General features: G+C 32.1%; 1 protein-coding gene across 3 annotated transcripts in view; it reads left to right on the top strand.

The window, feature by feature from the left end:
• Positions 1 to 21977, top strand: part of LOC134724620 (RYamide receptor-like) — a 67136-nt gene that overhangs the window by 32785 nt on the left and 12374 nt on the right. For 2 of the 3 annotated variants that reach the window (XM_063587756.1, XM_063587755.1), the window contains exon 2: positions 14606 to 15566. In XM_063587756.1, the coding sequence (XP_063443826.1) occupies positions 14802 to 15566 (765 nt within the window). In that variant the 5' untranslated portion in view covers positions 14606 to 14801. Of the gene's footprint in view, positions 1 to 8803; positions 8954 to 14605; positions 15567 to 21977 lie in introns of those variants that run through there. The other variant, XM_063587754.1, reaches the window with a different exon arrangement.

Below are 21977 nucleotides of genomic sequence, written 5' to 3'. Positions count from 1 at the left end.
TATACCATTTGTTCCTCTTTTTATAAGCTTCCGAATGAGGTAAAAGGTAGGTCTGTAATTAGGGGCTGAAGGGTCCCAGCAGTACATTCCATTATTAAAAATATCCATTTCATTATTCAAAATATACTGTTTTTCACGCGTATTTTGGCATTTACGTCCCCAATAACCCCTCTAATGGTCATTGCAGAACATATCGTTTATACTCAGTCTATTTCTCTATAAATAAGCTTTTATTTGGTGTATCAATTTTGCCTTTATAAGGGACTGTACGGTTGCAGAAGTCCATCCTATTATTCAACATAAGCTATTTCTTATTGTTAAAGCGTATTTCGATAGTTAGGTCGTTCGTTACTTGTCTTATATGCGTTGCGGAACTTGTTGACTATATACATTTTGTTTCTCTCGTAATAAGCTTTAGAATGAGGTATAAGGTTTATCTATAATTAGGGGCTAAAAGGTCGCAACAGTCCATTCCATTATTCAAAATATCCATTTCATTATTCAAAATTGGCGATTTCCTAATTTTCACGCGTATTTCGACATTTAAGTCCTCTAATATGCGTTGCGGAATATATTGACTATAAACATTTTGTTCCTCTCGTTATAAGCTTTCGAATGAGGTATAAAGTTTATCTATAATTAGGGGCTAAAGGGTCGCAGCAGTCCATTCCATTATTCAAAATATCCATTTCATTATTCAAAATTGGCTATTTCTGAACTTTCACCCGTATTTCGACATTTAAGTCCTCTAATATGCGTTGCGGAACATGTTGACTATAAACATTATGTTCCTCTCGTTATAAGCTTTCGAATGAGGTATAAGGTTTATCTATAATTAGGGGTTAAAGGGTCGCAGCAGTCCATTCCATTATTCAAAATATCCATTTCATTATTCAAAATTGGCGATTTCCTAATTTTCACGCGTATTTCGACATTTAAGTCCTTTAATATGCGTGGCGGAACATGTTAACTATATACATTTTGTTCCTCTCGTTATAAGCTTTCGAATTAGGTATAAATTTTATCTATAATTAGGGGCTTAAGCGTCGCAGCAGTCCATTCCATTATTCAAAATATCCATTTCATTATTCAAAATTGGCTATTTCTTAACTTTCACGCGTATTTCGACATTTAAGTTCTCTAATATGCGTTGCGGAACATGTTGACTATATACATTTTGATCCTCTCGTTATAAGCTTTCGAAAGAGGTATAAATTTTATCTATAATTAGGGGCTTAAGCGTCGCAGCAGTCCATTCCATTATTCAAAATATCCATTTCATTATTCAAAATTGGCTATTTCTGAACTTTCACCCGTATTTCGACATTTAAGTCCTCTAATATGCGTTGCGGAATATATTGACTATAAACATTTTGTTCCTCTCGTTATAAGCTTTCGAATGAGGTATAAAGTTTATCTATAATTAGGGGCTAAAGGGTCGCAGCAGTCCATTCCATTATTCAAAATATCCATTTCATTATTCAAAATTGGCTATTTCTGAACTTTCACCCGTATTTCGACATTTAAGTCCTCTAATATGCGTTGCGGAACATGTTGACTATAAACATTATGTTCCTCTCGTTATAAGCTTTCGAATGAGGTATAAGGTTTATCTATAATTAGGGGTTAAAGGGTCGCAGCAGTCCATTCCATTATTCAAAATATCCATTTCATTATTCAAAATTGGCGATTTCCTAATTTTCACGCGTATTTCGACATTTAAGTCCTTTAATATGCGTGGCGGAACATGTTAACTATATACATTTTGTTCCTCTCGTTATAAGCTTTCGAATTAGGTATAAATTTTATCTATAATTAGGGGCTTAAGCGTCGCAGCAGTCCATTCCATTATTCAAAATATCCATTTCATTATTCAAAATTGGCTATTTCTTAACTTTCACGCGTATTTCGACATTTAAGTTCTCTAATATGCGTTGCGGAACATGTTGACTATATACATTTTGATCCTCTCGTTATAAGCTTTCGAAAGAGGTATAAATTTTATCTATAATTAGGGGCTTAAGCGTCGCAGCAGTCCATTCCATTATTCAAAATATCCATTTCATTATTCAAAATTGGCTATTTCTGAACTTTCACCCGTATTTCGACATTTAAGTCCTCTAATATGCGTTGCGGAATATATTGACTATAAACGTTTTGTTCCTCTCGTTATAAGCTTTCGAATGAGGTATAAAGTTTATCTATAATTAGGGGCTAAAGGGTCGCAGCAGTCCATTCCATTATTCAAAATATCCATTTCATTATTCAAAATTGGCTATTTCTGAACTTTCACCCGTATTTCGACATTTAAGTCCTCTAATATGCGTTGCGGAACATGTTGACTATAAACATTATGTTCCTCTCGTTATAAGCTTTCGAATGAGGTATAAGGTTTATCTATAATTAGGGGTTAAAGGGTCGCAGCAGTCCATTCCATTATTCAAAATATCCATTTCATTATTCAAAATTGGCGATTTCCTAATTTTCACGCGTATTTCGACATTTAAGTCCTTTAATATGCGTGGCGGAACATGTTAACTATATACATTTTGTTCCTCTCGTTATAAGCTTTCGAATTAGGTATAAATTTTATCTATAATTAGGGGCTTAAGCGTCGCAGCAGTCCATTCCATTATTCAAAATATCCATTTCATTATTCAAAATTGGCTATTTCTTAACTTTCACGCGTATTTCGACATTTAAGTTCTCTAATATGCGTTGCGGAACATGTTGACTATATACATTTTGATCCTCTCGTTATAAGCTTTCGAAAGAGGTATAAATTTTATCTATAATTAGGGGCTTAAGCGTCGCAGCAGTCCATTCCATTATTCAAAATATCCATTTCATTATTCAAAATTGGCTATTTCTTAACTTTCACGCGTATTTCGACATTTAAGTCCTCTAATATGCGTTGCGGAACATGTTGACTATATACATTATGTTCCTCTCGTTATAAGCTTTCGAATTGGGTATAAGGTTTATCTATAATTAGGGGCTAAAAGGTCGCGGCAGTCCATTCCATTATTCAAAATATCCATTTCATTATTCAAAATTGGCTATTTCTTAACTTTCACGCGTATTTCGACATTTAAGTCCTGTAATATGCGTTGCGGAACATGTTGACTATATACATTTTGTTCCTCTCGTTATAAGCTTTGGAATGAGGTATAAAGTTTATCTATAATTAGGGGCTAAAGGGTCGCAGCAGTTCATTCCATTATTCAAAATATCCATTTCATTATTCAAAATTGGCTATTTCATAACTTTCACGCGTATTTCGACATTTAAGTCCTGTAATATGCGTTGCGGAATATGTTGACTATATACATTTTGTTCCTCTCGTTTTAAGCTTTCAAATGAGGTATAAGTTTTATCTATAATTTGGGGTTGAAGGGTCGCAGCAGTCCATTCCATTATTCAAAATATCCATTTCATTATTCAAAATTGGCTATTTCTTAGCTTTCACGCGTATTTCGACATTTAAGTCCTCTAATATGCGTTGCGGAATATGTTGACTATATACATTTTGTTCCTCTCGTTATAAGCTTTCGAATTAGGTTTAAATTTTATCTATAATTAGGGGCTTAAGCGTCGCAGCAGTCCATTCCATTATTCAAAATATCCATTTCATTATTCAAAATTGGCTATTTCTTAACTTTCACGCGTATTTCGACATTTAAGTCCTGTAATATGCGTTGCGGAATATGTTGACTATATACATTTTGTTCCTCTCGTGTTAAGCTTTCAAATGAGGTATAAGTTTTATCTATAATTTGGGGTTGAAGGGTCGCAGCAGTCCATTCCATTATTCAAAATATCCATTTCATTATTCAAAATTGGCTATTTCTTAGCTTTCACGCGTATTTCGACATTTAAGTCCTCTAATATGCGTTGCGGAACATGTTGACTATATACATTTTGTTCCTATCGTTATAAGCTTTCGAATGAGGTATAAGCTTTATCTATAATTTGGGGTTGAAGGGTCGCAGCAGTCCATTCCATTATTCAAAATATCCATTTCATTATTAAAAATTGGCTATTTCTTAGCTTTCACGCGTATTTCGACATTTAAGTCCTCTAATATGCGTTGCGGAATATGTTGACTATATACATTTTGTTCCTCTCGTTATAAGCTTTCGAATGAGGTATAAGTTTTATCTATAATTTGGGGTTGAAGGGTCGCAGCAGTCCATTCCATTATTCAAAATATCCATTTACTTATTCAAAATTGGCTATTTGTTAGCTTTCACGCGTATTTCGACATTTAAGTTCTCTAATATGCGTTGCGGAACATGTTGACTATATACATTTTGTTCTTTATAAGCTTTCGAATGAGGTATAAAGTTTATCTATAATTAGGGGCTAAAGGGTCGCAGCAGTCCATTTCATTATTCAAAATATCCATTTCATTATTCAAAATTGGCTATTTCTTAGCTTTCACGCGTATTTCGACATTTAAGTCCTCTAATATGCGTTGCGGAATATGTTGACTTTATACATTTTGTGCCTCCCGTTATAAGCTTTCGAATTAGGTATAAATTTTATCTATAATTAGGAGCTTAAGCGTCGCAGCAGTCCATTCCATTATTCAAAATATCCATTTCATTATTCAAAATTGGCTATTTCTGAACTTTCACGCGTATTTCGACATTTAAGTTCTCTAATATGCGTTGCGGAACATGTTGATTATCTACATTTTGTTCCTCTCGTTATAAGCTTTCGAATGAGGTATAAATTTTATCTATAATGAGGGGCTTAAGGGTCGCAGCAGTCCATTCCATTATTCAAAATATCCATTTCATTATTCAAAATTGGCTATTTCTTTACTTTCACGCGTATTTCGACATTTAAGTCCTGTAATATGCGTTGCTGAACATGTTGACTATATACATTATGTTCCTCTCGTTATAAGCTTTCGAATTGGGTATAAGGTTTATCTATAATTAGGGGCTAAAAGGTCGCGGCAGTCCATTCCATTATTCAAAATATCCATTTCATTATTCAAAATTGGCTATTTCTGAACTTTCACGCGTATTTCGACATTTAAGTTCTCTAATATGCGTTGCGGAACATGTTGACTATCTACATTTTGTTCCTCTCGTTATAAGCATTCGAATGAGGTATGAAGTTTATCTATAATTAGGGGCTAAAGGATCGCAGCAGTCCATTCCATTATTCAAAATATCCATTTCATTATTCAAAATTGGCGATTTTCTAATTTTCACGCGTATTTCGACATTTAAGTCCTCTAATATGCGTGGCGGAACATGTTGACTATATACATTTTGTTCCTCTCGTTATAATCGTTCGAATGAGGTATGAAGTTTATTTATAATTAGGGGCTAAGGGGTCGCAGCAGTCCATTCCATTATTCAAAATATCCATTTCATTATTCAAAATTGGCTATTTCTTAACTTTCACGCGTATTTCGACATTTAAGTCCTGTAATATGCGTTGCGGAACATGTTGACTATATACATTTTGTTCCTCTCGTTATAATCGTTCGAATGAGGTATGAAGTTTATTTATAATTAGGGGCTAAGGGGTCGCAGCAGTCCATTCCATTATTCAAAATATCCATTTCATTATTCAAAATTGGCTATTTCTTAACTTTCACGCGTATTTCGACATTTAAGTCCTCTAATATGTGTTGCGGAATATGTTGACTATATATATTTTGTTCCTCTCGTTATAAGCTTTCGAATTAGGTATTAATTTTATCTATAATTAGGGGCTTAAGGGTCGCAGCAGTCCATTCCATTATTCAAAATATCCATTTCATTATTCAAAATTGGCTATTTCTTAACTTTCACGCGTATTTCGACATTTAAGTCCTGTAATATGCGTTGCGGAACATGTACACTATAAACATGTTGTTCCTCTCGTTATAAGCTTTCGAATGAGGTATAAGTTTTATCTATAATTTTGGGGTTGAAGGGTCGCAGCAGTCCATTCCATTATTCAAAATATCCATTTCATTATTCAAAATTGACTATTTCTTAGCTTTCACGCGTATTTCGACATTTAAGTCCTCTAATATGCGTTGCGGAATATGTTGACTATATACATTTTTTTACTCTCGTTATAAGCCTTCAAATAAGGTATAATGTTTATCTATAATTAGGGGCTAAATGGTCGCTGCAGTCCATTCCATTATTCAAAATATCCATTTCATTATTCAAAATTATCTATTTCTTTACTTTCACGCGTATTTCGACATTTAAGTCCTGTAATATGCGTTGCGGAACATGTTGACTATATACATTATGTTCCTCTCGTTATAAGCTTTCGAATTGGGTATAAGGTTTATCTATAATTAGGGGCTAAAAGGTCGCGGCAGTCCATTCCATTATTCAAAATATCCATTTCATTATTCAAAATTGGCTATTTCTGAACTTTCACGCGTATTTCGACATTTAAGTCCTGTAATATGCGTTGCGGAATATGTTGACTATATAGATTTTGTTCCTCTCGTTATAAGCTTTCGAATGAGGTATAAATTTTATCTATAATTTGGGGTTGAATGGTCGTAGCAGTCCATTCCATTATTCAAAATATCCATTTCATTATTCAAAATTGGCTATTTCTTAACTTTCACGCGTATTTCGACATTTAAGTCCTCAATATGCGTTACGGAATATGTTGACTATATACATTTTGTTCCTCTTGTTATAAGCTTTCGAATGAGGTATAAAGTTTATCTATAATTAGGGGCTAAAGGGTTGCAGCAGTCCATTCCATTATTCAAAATATCCATTTCATTATTCAAAATTGGCTATTTCTTAACTTTCACGCGTATTTCGACATTTAAGTCCTCTAATATGCGTTGCGGAACATGTTGACTATATACATTTTGTTCCTCTCGTTATAAGCTTTCGAATGAGGTATAAGGTTTATCTATAATTAGGGGTTAAAGGGTCGCAGCAGTCCATTTCATTATTCAAAATATCCATTTCATTATTCAAAATTGGCTAACATGTTTAACCCCGCTGAATTATTTATGTATGTGTCTGTCCCAATTCAGGAGTCTGTAATTTAGTTTTTGTCATTTGTCTATGTGTTACATATTAGTTTTCCGTTCATTTTGTAAAATAGATAAGGCCGTTAGTTGTTTACATTGTCTTATTGGGGCCTTTTATAGCTGACTATGCGGTATGGGCTTTGCTCATTGTTGTAGGCTGTACGGTGAGCTATAGTTGTTGATGTCTGTGTCATTTTGGTTTTTTGTGGATGTTTGTCTCATTGACAATAATACCACATCTTCTTTTGTATATTTCCTCATTTTTATGCATATTGTTGCATTTAGGTCGTCCGTAAACCCTCTTATGGTCATTGCAAATCAAAATGAAGCTATAGTGTCACGGTCAATTTTTTTTATATTTTTTTCACTATTCACCGGTTCAATTTGAATAATGAAACATAAACCATTTCATTATTCATTATTCATTTTTCAATATTGAATAGTGAATAATGAACTATTTCATTATTCATTATTGAATAATGAATAATGAACTATGAATAATGGACGTACTTCAGCCCGGTGGTATTGTATTATAAACCAATACAAATTTGTACAATTCCAATCAACATGTAAATATATTTTTGATACGAAAAGCTTTTGCATAGAGACATTACACACAGGTGTCAATATTTACACACCCACCGATAAGTTGTCATAAATCACGCATGGGGACGCTGGTATTAATTAACGGCCAGTTTAAGAAGTCTAATCAAGCTGTGACAATTTCCGCACTAGATAAGAAGTTAAAGTAGCAATAATATTATGTTAGAAAAAAAATTTGGTGACTTGAACTGGGGGGGCACGTGCCCCCTGTGCCCCCCCGGTAAATCCGCCACTGATATACCATCGTCCAATTATGTCTGTTTGGGTAGCTCACCTACGTTTGTCAATATTACGGAACCGTAAACAACTATCCTACAAATGAAAGGTTTAGCTAGCATTAAAACTATGAGTAGCCTATTTGAAATGCAAGTTAGTCAGGAATACAATATACAGTTGAGTCCCACTTGCTATATATATATATATATATGTAGGTTGATAAGTCAACCGTTTGATATAGTAGTTTTATCAACTCCCCCCTTTTTTTAAAATATACATTGGAATTGTTTAATTATACAAAAAACAGGGATCGACGGTAGTACGCTGACCTTTAGTTACTTACTCTCATTATTTGGTCTCTGGCGGATTGCTGTCTTATTGGCAATTATACTAAATATCCGTTTTGATATGCAAGCATTATAATCGGACATTTTTGTAACTTAGAAACGGTAAGTACCCGTACAACTTGCCTAGGACATAATATATTGTTAGTATAATAGTCACAAAACTAACCTAAACACAAATAAGTATGTAACCGATAATTATAGATCTATAATAGTATATACACATGTATAAAAAGAACCTCTAAAATACATCCAACAAAATAGATAAAATTAAACCAGAAGCTTAATTAACGAAATTATAAAAGTACGACATTTTAAAATAAAAGTTATAATTATGGAATATATTAAATAAAATTAATTAAGAGACGTACTTTTAACTTTTAGAATTTAAAAGTCAACATTCGTGAATGTATTGAACTTTTTAATTAATATTAGTTACGCATTTTGACTCATGTTACAATTATTATCAATGTTATTCATCTAACACAAGAAGATTTTTTATGTCCAATCGGTATATTATTTTAGCGATAATTGAATCGGACATACCCGTTGGCTTATTGAACGTTATTAAAAGTCTTAAATGGACAGTGATCTGAAGATTTTAAAAGTTTACCGGTTCTTATATATATGTATCCTATTGAAAAATAAAACTGGATAGCAATCTGTACGAGCCCGTGACTTACTTCTTTATTATTTTAAGATTTTGTCGATAATTGTATTTGGATTGTGATAATGAATAGAGAGACGTTGTAACTTCTAACAGTTGGTAAGCATTTTTTTGTTTCTAATGTTGGTTGGGGATTAATTATATAATTATTGAATAAAACATATTTGTTTTATGGCAATTTTCATATGCAATGTTGTGTTTTATTTCAATGGTCAACACGGAATTTTAAAACGTAATATTTTGAAGGTATTTGTTTAATTGTTTTGTATGTGACATTAATTCTAATATGTAAATTTAAGATAAAAGATTTTTGATATTTTTACATGAAAAAAGTACTTAGATTACAATTAACTTTTTGCGTCATATGGCAAAAAGTTAATGTAGAAGATGTAGATACGCAGTACCTGATTTCAGATGTTTACTTCGAAAATACATTAAAGATTGTGCTAGGTTTAGAAGTGGACTATAAGAGCCTATATCATTGAATTTGATGACTCAAAAAGAAAAAAAATCATAATATGTATATACTTATTGCTTGCTTTAGAAAAGTGCAAACAGTCATTGCATACTCAGGACGAACAAAAAAATATGTTATGATAAATGTGTAAGGCAAAGTTGCTTAAATGCCACTATAAAAAGGGGGGGGACTTTATATTCAGCTATTTTACGACATGTAATTCTATATACGATACTAAGATTACTGATTTAGATAATTATAACGTAGTCTAATTATCTTACTTCATGCATTTTACCTTTTTAAATTTATTTTTGAAAACGTTCATTAATTTACGACGATTTCCGTTTGCAAGTTTAATGAAATAAAAGTGAACTCTTCTCTGGCGAACGCAAAGCAATTCCATGTCTTTAAAAATAATAATATAAAGATACACTCAATGAAACATATTTCAAAACACTCAATGAAACATATTTCAAAACATTAGGAAATTAATAGCAAAAGATTATGCCATTAGAAGTTGTTATTTCAGCATCAATAGTTCCATTGAGAACTGCAATTTTAACAAGAAATTGAGACAAAATAAAGTAACAGCTAATTTGATATTAATGTTGGTGCCAGTTGGTAAATAAATAATTCAAATTGCATCTTACCGTGCATTTATTTTTAGAAATAATTTGGAAAACTAAGAAGTTGCTAAACTGGTTTACAAATAAACTAAATAAATATTTGTATAGTCTTGCGTTTAGATGTTCTGCCAATTGTTTGTTTATGAACATCTTTTTGTCATAGAACTTACAGTGTAAGGTTTTTCATACATCCAATTAGTTGGATATGCAGAAACAGTTGCTTGAACAGAACTCGCCAGTCGTTCAATAAATCTAGGGCTACATAAATCAGTAAAATTGGCTTTGCATATATATCTTCAACGTGTTACCCCCAAATATTATTTATGGATTGTTTTCCATCTAATTTGCTTAATATGAAAAGTTAATGTCAATCATACCTTTTCATCCGTAATTTTTATCATTATGATTTCAAAAAGTTGTCTCATGATCGCAAAGAGACAATTTAAAGCGGAGCTGTATTGAAGGCTGAAAACTGAAAACGTCATGGAAACATTGAAATACGACGAATAGGCGATTAAGTCCATAAAACCATACAGAAAAATTAAAGAAGACCCAGTAATATAAACCACACCAAAAAAGAAAAGAAAAACAAAGGCGGAGTTAGAGCAGGGAAAGAAGTTTCTGCTTGATATGCAAAATCTATCGTATTTATCATGCAAGAAGAAAGCCAATGCTAAGTAATCATCGTCGATGTCACAATTGATATCAATTTGATATAAAATGTGTTTACGACTTTCGAAATACTTTCCCAAAAAATTAACTTATATTCATATTGGTCGCTTTGATCCAATTTGTTTTTTTTTAAAGCCAGTTTATTCCTTTCCTGTTGTTCAGATTTTTTTTCATAATAAATGCAGAATGAATATCCCCGCAACGTTGGTTTCGTGCTTGACTCAAGTGCTGCAGGTTGTGGATTCGTTACAAAAAATACTTAAACATTATTATTATTGCTTCTCTCGTTAGAAACTGACATTCTAGTAAGGAATGAGAGCAAATACCGCTCTACGCAGAGTTAGAATGGTATGTCATGATCGATAAAGGGACATGTATTTTATGTAATGTTATTTTGTGAACGAGCACGTTAAAACCCAAATCAGCCTTACTGTCTATTAAATAGTATGGTTCATTTCGATATCACATTAACAGATTCTCGTTCTGATATACACTGATATTTGCCACTGAACGTCATAACACAAACCCATCTTCTGTACTGAATTTTATTTGATTTTTAAACAGTATTCCCTTTCTTTACATAAGTCGATTGGTTGATCGTTGGTGTTATTATATTGGTTTAATCGTGGTGGTCAGTTTGAATTGGTGTCGGAAGCCCATTTACCCGGTTAGAACGACCTATACCTTCGACCTTCTGCAGACTATTCTGGTGAATAAAATTCGGAGTTGGACCCAACAATCTCAGTGTCGACAGGCCAGTGTAGATAAATTGTTGAGATTACTCAACCACCGAACACCCAACCATTATCCCCACCCATACATGAAAAACATCAAATCTATTAAAACGTAAATTCTGAAAACTCGGATGCATTACCATGTAGATGTGTGAATAACATTTTTTTGCAAGACCAGCATTCCAAACCAAATACAATGAATTAAACATAATGTTATTAATATGCTGATTCCTAAAGACCTACATTGTTTTGGAATACACTAATCCCAATTAATGTGCAGGCGTTGAAAGGTGACTTATAAAATACAAGAGTTTCCAATAATGAGGATCAATATGCGTGTTTCATAGAATTGCATGTAGAAAATTTATATGGTACCTTCCCAGTATTGAAACATCATGTACAATCAACAGGGTTATTTCACACTCATCAAACCATGCATGTCTTATCATGTCAATAGTGTAAACAAAACAAAGCAATATTCTGTTTAGAGAAGCTACCAACGCCGTGTAAATCACTAACTATGATAGTTTTATCTGTAATATGTGATATGGCTAGTTTAAACTAAAATTAAATGATTGCATACGGCACGCGGGCAAATCAATGCAGCAATGATTAAGATATTTTAAATAAACATCTGTTACAATTCTATTAAAACTGTTATGTTAAAAATAGAAAAGTTGAGTAACTTAGGCAAAGAAATTGTGGCTGAGGAATTTACATCTATCAATTGGTAGGGCGGGTCAATCTTTTTGTCATTTTATTGTATATTGTAAACGTCATCTCATATCAAAAAGTGGGACAGAAGATAGCAGAATGACAATCCCAATTCATAAGAGGAAGTAAATATAGTTATAAATTTGAGAAAACTTGATATTGAGAAACACCGACGCTGGTGATCTATAAATTTTTTTACGTCACTTGTTTTTTTTTATATAAATCAAAGACATCACAGTAATGGCGGTATTCAAAACGAGCATAAGAATAAAATAATAATATAAAACAAGTGTTATTTCATTTTTGTAATAATTGTATTAATACGTTTAATTGGATTTTAAAAGACCTGCATACCAGACAATACATTTTTTGTACCTTGTGGTATTACGCATTAATTTGTTTTCGTCCTAAATATACAAAAACAACATTTGCCACTGGACGTCTCTCTTGTTATAATCAAATAACGATCTATCAATCCCGCATCTTTAATTTCTTATCAAATATTATTATCATTTTTATTTGTAACATGCATGAACTTGGTGTTCAGTGGTTGTAATTTGCTGATGTGGTTCATAAATGTTTCTCGTTTTTTAAATACAGATAAGACCGTTGGTTTTACCGTTTGTATGGTTTAACCCTTAGTCTAGTATTTTTTGGGGACCCTTTACAGCTTGCTGTTCGGTGTGAGTCAAGGCTCCGTGTTGAAGACCGTACTTTGACATTTCAATGGTTTACTTTTACCAATTGTGACTCATTAGCATTCATACCACTTCTTCTCGAACATAGTTATGAAATTCATTATCACAAGGTTTAGCGTAGCAGGTATAATTGCTAAAAATTAAAAAAAAAACCTTTCAAATTGAGTTCACCATGGAATGTTAAGTATTTTTCACGATTATGATGGTACTTGAACGTCACCGGAAATTGGCCATTATATGTGTTTAGTTGTTTTTTCAGATCTTGTTCCGTATTATGTATGACATTCATGTACGACATTTTATAGCGAGCATTGCTGAAAAAAAACCCAAACTATCTTCAGAACACAGAATAAAGCTTTGACTTCAATCCAATATATATAAATGACTGTTAACATTTTTATCCGGCTACATGTACCAAGATACATGTTTACAGTCGTTTATTTCTATTGGATTGAACGCATAAGTCTGTCCTGCCAACGTTTGTATTTTAAATATTCGGCATCGATTATCAATGAAGATAAATTAACTGTTGAAATGTACATCTAGTGCAGCAATATTGGTACTGTTAATTGTACTTCTGTTCTGTTAGTATAAATAAGTTAAAATAACACGTAGGTGCACTCAAAATCATTTCAATATGTTCTTCAAAAGCATTACATGATCTTTACAGAGATGCATATTTTATGTAGAAAAAATAAATAAGCACGATCGCCTCTTTAATCTTCAGTTTTCTTTGGAAAGGATAAACAACCTGTTTGATATAATAAACATTTTTACGTCTGATAATTTTGAAAATATCTTTGTGTTACAGACTGTTGTGTATACCCCAATCTCAATAACATATTCCTACTACAAAAAGCTTTAAATTCTGTTTACACGTATACATTATATATTTACAATAATCTAATAAATCCGCTGCTATAGCATTTATTTGTCACAATTTCAAAACAGATATAATAGTCAAAAAATGTCCGGCTTTGAGAATATTCATCGACATTCAGAGGAGGGGGATTATTCAAATTAGAAAAGGCCCGTCACTCAGCCTCATCATAATAATTTACCAGAAATGATCAGACTATGATGTTTTAAATGGAGAAATGAATATTCTATACTTGTATTGAACACACATTTTCTACAACACCAAGAGTTTGTAATCAATTGAATTTAATAAAAGCACCAATTAGCGCAGTGTATAATGTTTTCAGTAATCAACCTATTAGACTAACGCTTCCGAAAGTCTCGCATTACTATCAAAGAAGTTATCTATACTATCACAAGGAAGTAAAAAGACATTAAACCATTTGTTTAACGGTTTTTGTTGTAATTGAAATAAACCACTTTCCATGCTTTCTTTGATATCATAGCATCCGTTTTGCTGTATTTAAAAGCACTATGCAGTAATGTCCAAGTTTCAGGATATCATTGAAGTTGTCATATCAATCCTTTATGGCAGAGCTCTCTAATAACTAATAATGCAGGAAACCAGTAACCGTGCCTAGCTTATACTCCTACATCGATATCTATTATATTATGAACAATTTGTTTATGTATGTAGATTGTATCATTGAAGATACTGATTTGATTAAGATATCAACATTAATTACTGTACCACTGACTGTATATTAAGTAGCTTAATCTTTTATACTCGTAAGCCTAAATAGATGTTCAATTATTCTCAGTAGTAGTTTCTATCACAAAAAGTCAGTTATGAAAAGATATGATTTAGTGATGTTTATGTATGAGAGGTAAAGAAAAGCATATCTGAATGAATGGATAAATTGTGCCTACGCGTGAAAACCAGCATTTAATATAAAGGTTATTAATTAATATATTTATTTTATTTTTTACAGGAGTTTATATATATTATGTAAGAGGAGACAAAGACTTTCAGTGAAACAGATAATGCTCGATCGACTTTATCTTTTGTCCGCTTCTGTGCTCATATCAGTATTGGAAAAAGCACGAGGGATTGGTGTTTTACAAAATAAGTTATAAATACTGGAATACTTCTTAATCAAGTTTATTGGAACAGTAAGTTCTAAAAGTATGAGTGCCGATTCCTTTGATACGTCTCTAATGCCACTGGCAACAGACAACGGCACATTCCCGACGGAATTGCCACCAGGGCATAGTCCTCTGAAGTCACCAGCATACTTAAAGGCTATTACAATATCTATGTATTCCATTATCATTATTCTTGCTGTCGGCGGAAATAGTATCGTCTGCTACATTGTATTCCGAGCGCGAAGGATGAGAACAGTGATGAACTTCTTCATTGTTAGTTTAGCACTAAGTGATATTTTGATGGCAATATTTTGTATTCCGTTTACATTTCTTGCCAATCTTGTGTTTAATTATTGGCCATTCGGAAAAATATTGTGCCCAGTTGTGACTTATTTACAAGTAGTTTCGGTATTTTTGAGCTCATTTACTCTTGTTGCAATAAGCTTAGATAGGTATATTGCAATTATATACCCACTTCGAAGGAAACTTACGAAAAAGCAAGCTTTTATAGTTATTGCTAGCATTTGGGTTGTATCATTTTTAATTCCAATTCCAACAGCTGTGACGTCACGTTCACAAAAATATGTAAATGCATCAACAGCTCCTTCATTTTGTGAGGAAATTCTATGGGAGAATGAAGGTGCCAAACTTACATACAATGGAGTACTCTTCTTTTTACAATATATAAATCCGTTGGTAATTTTGATCGTTACCTACGGGCGGATAAGCTATGTAATGTGGGCTATTAAGACTCCTGGCGAAGCCATGTCATCAAGGGACCAGCGCATGTCTGAATCTAAACGAAAGGTAAGATATGAGCAGTCGTATTCATAAATTAGGCCGTTTTTTTTCAATTGTTTTACATTGTCATTTCGGGGACTGTTGTAGCTGACTATGCAGTATGGGTTTTGTTCATTGTTGAAGGCCGAAAAGTGACCTATAGTTGTTAATTTCTGTGTCATTTTGGTCACTTGTTGAGAGCTGTCTCATTGACAATCATACCACATCTTCTTTTTTTTTTATATATAATAATTATATGGTCGTTAAAAGCAGTCTGTAAAACACAAAATGTATCAAAAAACAAGAAGCCTTGAAGTTTCCAGTGTATTTTTTTAAGACAACTTGCAATTAAGAACTGATATACCTTTACGCATATGCATTGTTATCTTTAAATGATGATTTTTTAAATGCAATAGGTCAAAAGTCCAACAGTAAATATGTATGATTAACTAAATATCAAAGAACTAACTTAGTCTAATAGTTTTTAGATAAGATTTACAATAACTAAATATCAATAAACAATTCTGCGCCTAATAGTTTTTAGATAAGATTTACACATTCAGATGCTACTGAAATCATATTCGATAAGCAAATGTATTTGGAAGTATAATGTACCTAAAAAAGTTAATTATTTTTCTTATTCCTATAATTGAACTGAAACCATGAATCGATTAGGGGTTTAGAGATATTGTTTCGTGAATTCTTCCTACATGTATATCCTTATAAGAGATGTATAAAAATATGGTATGCCTGCCAATGGAACCAAAGAAACCAAATGATGGAGAAATTTACAAATATAGGCCAAATTACGACCTTTAACAATACGCAAAAGTAATATCATATATAGATAGAAATGTTCTGGTACCAGATGTATAAGTACATAACCACGTCCGATTCCAATTGGGATGTTGTACACTAGAGTCATTTTTTAGGGAGGTTGTCAGAATTCTACACTGAAAGAACACTTGCATCATCTTGTTTAGAGTTTCGACATTATAGGTGGCATGTTGAAGAGCATATTGTTTGCCCTGTTCTCATTTTCTAGAGTATTTATCAACCACTCACACTCTTCATATCGGTGGAACTGAAGTTATGTTATATTAGATTGATGTTTTATTTGCTCTCCTCGCCCTGAATATGCATGACATATTTCCCCTAATCATTAAGCAAGTAAAAATAGACTAACAAGTAAAAATATTAATCAGCAATACTCTTTGTGACTTCCGTTACCATTGTACGATCCCAAGGGTTGATTGTGATAATAAAACAAAATGGTCCCGTTCCTCCAGTAAAACCCTTGCTACAGTGGGTGACCGTTTTGGCTGTGTAGTGTGATAAAATCAGCCACGTGTACGTCCGGTTGGAATAGTTACGTAAAATCTGATGCACCTTTAGACAATTGTCGCGCTCGATTCATGATAAATATGCAATGCAACAAGTCGGGGTGTAACAAATAATTCAAATTTGACACTGGGGATCGTTTTGACAGAGCATATTATATATATAATACACCAGTTTTTATTGCAAATTGGTCAAAAAGATATTATTCCAAATTTCAATTTTATTTAACAACAATTGCGCATATTTACAACAAACCTGGTAACATAATATATAACCTTCAAATGTCTAGTTCTGATGCACGCTGACGAACTTACGTTGTCGCTGTTACTTAATCCATCACATAGATTTAAAGCCATATATATGTAATTGTGTAATGAAATGTTAATTAAACTGTTTATCGCCAAAGAGTTCTGTGAAAATGTATACAAAAAGTCTTATAAAATCAATACCTTGTTTAACTTCATTTTTTTTTAAAAGAAATACAAGAGTATATGATTTTCTTCAACAAAAACAAACTACGAAACACAAAATGACAAATATTACCACCATTTGGCAGGGTAATTTGGTTCCCCTTCAGACATAAAAAGGAAACAGGCAAACGCATGTGACTTTGTCAAAATACCTTTCCCCTTAAAAAAACCCACAGTGGGTGGAAATGCGATTAATGTGGTCTGAATCAAAAAGCCTCAGCTTCATTCTTGAATTTAGTCTTTTATTCCATCGATGTATTTGATTTTTTTGATGAGTTTCTGCAGATGGTTCTTTTCACCTTATATACCAGTTAAGTCTGCTTTCACCATAAACAGCATTATGTATGATAAATGGGACAACTAACTTGACGTGGACATTAATTGAATGCGCAGTTTTCATTTATAATATTCAACAATACTTAATACTTAAGTCAGTAATTGAAAGAAAAAGATTGTTTTTAGTTAAATTAACGAAAAGAAAATTAGTAGACCGTTATTTATTTGAAGCTATACTCAAGGTTAAAAATGAAATCTTAGTTTATTTTAAATCAAAACATATTTGGAATGTTTAAACAACGATAAAATTCTAAAAGCTTAAAATTTACTGCATTTCTTTTGGTATCAGCATGTTTTGTTTTTTATTTCATTCGCCAGTTGTACCTGCATTATCGAGGATTCTAAAACAGATTATTTTTTATACTTGGAGTGCATTTCTTTATAACAAAAACGTTTTGATAACAAAAACGATGCAAACGGCATATAGTGAGCACTTGTTTTGATCATTTGTTTCTAACATACGTTGCGAAGTTTACATAAACTTTGACAAACTTTATGCACTCGCTAAAAATGAGTCTACAGTTTGTCGTTCATCTTTTATAAGTACGAAGTTTAACCCTACATGTGTTTCTAACTTCAACCTTGAATTTTAGTGAAATTATAAGAAAACATTGGAACACTCTGCCAAAAAAAAAAACCCCAATGCAGTGACATCTTAACCCTAATGACTATCATAGCGTATAACCGTAATAAACAAAAAAAAAAACAAAAAAAAACCACTTACTAAATGAAGGCAATAGTTGGTCTTTTGAAAAGAGACTCATGCTTTAAAAAAAAAAACCCGAAACATTGTTAGTAATAATCTTAATTTTAGGAAACAAACTTTCATACATGTGAACTAATAAAAGCGTTGTAAAATTTTGAGGTTTATTACGTACATTGGTTGAAGGAACTGTATTTAATTATTATTGAAAGTTCAAACAGGGTCTGTAAACCCTGTTTAAACAATGTATTTGTTTCTGCTTTTGTAGCGTTTAGCAAAGTTATCGTAAACAAACGCCACATAACATTTACGAAATTTAGGTTAAAAGAAATGCACTCAGAGTTATCACTCAAGTTCGTTTCTCCATGGTCCAATAACAGATCAGATATTGTATTGAATAATGTTATACCACGATATTCACTATATAACTTAGTTTTAAGATAATCATAATCCTTTAGTTCGCTGAGCACGAGTATAACTTGTTCAATTTTAAATAATGGTTCTATTATGAAATTGAGAAAGAAGGTGGAAAGTGACTACTTTTATTATTTTCTTGTTTTTGTTTATATTTTATTATCTAATCAGTAGAGTAAATACATCAGTTCATTAAGTTTAAGGGACTTAAGATAAAAACGCTATAATATACAATATTTGTAGGCGTCGTATTTTTATTTTATTGCAGTTGCACCAATGTACATTGTCATGTCGTGATATTGTTGTCATATTCACGAATCCATTTAAAAAAAAAAAACTTTTTTAAATTAAAACGGTTGAACCGGCTTTCACTAGTGCAATTGCTATATGTTACACAGATTTATACCTGCTCAACTAGATTGCAAAATCTATTGTATTGTAATGGTTAACGAAAACGCAGAATAAAAACAGATGTACATGATAGCAAAAAAATTGTTTTGAATGTCAATCGGGAATATAATCATATAAATGTATCTGATGTATAATGATTGCTAGTAATTGGGTGTGTTAAATTAAAACATAAAAGGAAAGGTATCAGACCACTTTGTTTCTAAAATAGAGTGTCCGAGAGCGAAAATAACCTCGATATACATAGAGTTGGTACCATTCTGATGTTCCCTTCTTTAATTCTTCAAAATAAAAATTCTTTTAAAAGACTGATATAAGTTGAGAGTATTATAATTATACTTAAAGGAACTATTATGCAAAGAAAAAGTAACTCCACATGGATGAAACAAGCGGATTATGAATACAAGTATTTGACAACATATCAAAAACAAGACTAGTGAGCATTATTTGAAAAAAAACTCTTATAAGTGACCGAGTCCACTATTTCATATAAAAGTGTTTACCGGGTCTCATACAATCCAAATATATATTGGTGTTAATGTTTCTATTGAAGGCTACCCCAGAAAAGTGCTATTAATGCACGTAATTCATACAGGTTCATATTGCATAAAATGTTTTATTTATGGATATACACGTTTTTCTTATCCGCATATCTGGTTTGAATCCAGTCGGCATGGCCAAAGTTTGTATGAGTTACTATCAGTCAACCAATCATTAAAACTGAATTTGAGGTAAAATATAACACCTATGATTGCAAACTATTATCAAATTGATGAAACATATTTGTGGTTCTTAAGAATTTTCTTTTGTTTTACTTCAGTGTTTCTATTATTCTGTTGTGTCTTCTTATATCTGATGTGTTTTCCTCGATTGATGACTTATTAAACAACGGTATACTTCTGATGACTTTATCTTTTTATATGGATTTCCATTTTAAAATTGAATAAGAAAGTCCTTATCCTTTTAGTTCAATGTAATAATACTCTTAATCGACCAGCTTCACAATGTATAAACATAGTTCATAGCCAGAGAAACTGTTTAATAGTTTGTTTAAACTGGCTGAAAATTGATACGCTCCTTTCTTTGGTGTTCATGACATTGAACCTGTTTGTGCATCATTCAACCTATGCCCACAATATTTATGCTACTGCTGATGGTTGTTTCGTCCTCGAGGGTTTCACAAGCCCAGTAGTCAGCACTTCGGTGTTGACATGAATATAAATGTTATGGTCATTTTTAGAAATGTACTGTTTACAAAAGTATGAATTTTTCGAAATTCTAATGATTTTCTTATCCCAGCCATAAATTACATCAGCCGTATTTGACACACTTTATTTTTGGATTTTTGGGTCCTCAATGCTTTTCAACTTTGAACTTGATTGGCTTTATAACTACTTATATCTGAGCGTCACTGATGAGTCTTATATAGACGAAACGCGAGTCTGGTGTATCAAAAAGTAAAATCACAAAAATACTGAACTCAGAGGAAAAATCCAATCGGAAAGTCCATAATCACATGGCAAAATCAAATAAAAAAACACAGTCACCAAAATGGAATGGACAAGCACTGTTAAGTTATAAGCCTGGTACCTTTGATAACTATTTTAAACCTAAAATTTAAAAATGCTTTCACAGAATGAAATACTATCTCGAATACGCATAATAGATATGCCACTGGACATATAAACGGTAATCAATCCACTGGGATCATTTTCAAGAAAACAATTCGAATAAACGAAATCAACAAACGAAATGAAAAAAAACAACAAAAAACCAACAAATCGATATAACAATTGTATTAGCAGGATTTTTTTTATCTACAATGTAACCATTTCAACATTTTGATAATTTATTTATCAGCACCTGCTTGAATAATGACAAGAATTGGCACCAAACAAATTTCACGTATTTTCTGAAAAACCGTTATATGTTCGATATGTTTTGAAAACAGCAATAACACTTATAATTGTAAGCGATATTTTTGAAAAACTTTTTTTTTAAATGTACATGTACAACTGATATTGACTTTAAAGGAATTTAATCCAGAATTAAGCTCTTCTTTTTCATTTATAATAGAAATATGATAGCTTGAATAAATGCACAGAGTTTACTTTTTTATACATGTTTGCTCATATCACCTTGACCTCACTAAGATGATCTTCTTGATAGACTTTGGTGAACGATAAATCGTTGTTATGCATTGAAAGCTGTCTATAATGATAAACATTATCCTAAAATGATGTAAGAAATAAATTCCTGGCATGAATACATGCACTTGTGTTTGATTTCATTACTACGGAATGCTTGGTCAGAATTGATTAATGATCTGATGTATGGTTTTAGACCACGACAAATGTACGATTATACGATACCTACACAAATGCATGTGAATTCAATTGAACTGTTCTTTCTTGAAAAGGTATTTTTTCTGATTATTGCACTAGTCCCTTTAAGCAAAGTAACTAGTATATTAAATGAAAATCAAAGAAGACAGATAGAAAAGTTGAAAGTCAATCATATGATAATTTACCATACAGTATATACATAGTTTCCGTACCATAACGGTGTTCGCTACTTTTTTTTTTCAAATAACAATCCTTTTAAAAGATTTTTTATAATTGTGAGATTATTAGTATACTTAACAGAACTATTTTGCAGAGAAAAGGTGACACCACATCATAGCACATGGATTAAACAAGCTGATTCTTAATTGAAGTATTTTACAATATATAAAAAACAGGACAAGCGAGCATTCTTAAAACCCTT

This window comes from Mytilus trossulus, chromosome 7, assembly GCF_036588685.1.
Source record: "Mytilus trossulus isolate FHL-02 chromosome 7, PNRI_Mtr1.1.1.hap1, whole genome shotgun sequence".
Lineage (NCBI taxonomy): Eukaryota > Metazoa > Mollusca > Bivalvia > Mytilida > Mytilidae > Mytilus > Mytilus trossulus.
Note: the sequence above shows the minus strand (reverse complement) of the source record. Positions and strands in the feature narration are given on the sequence as shown.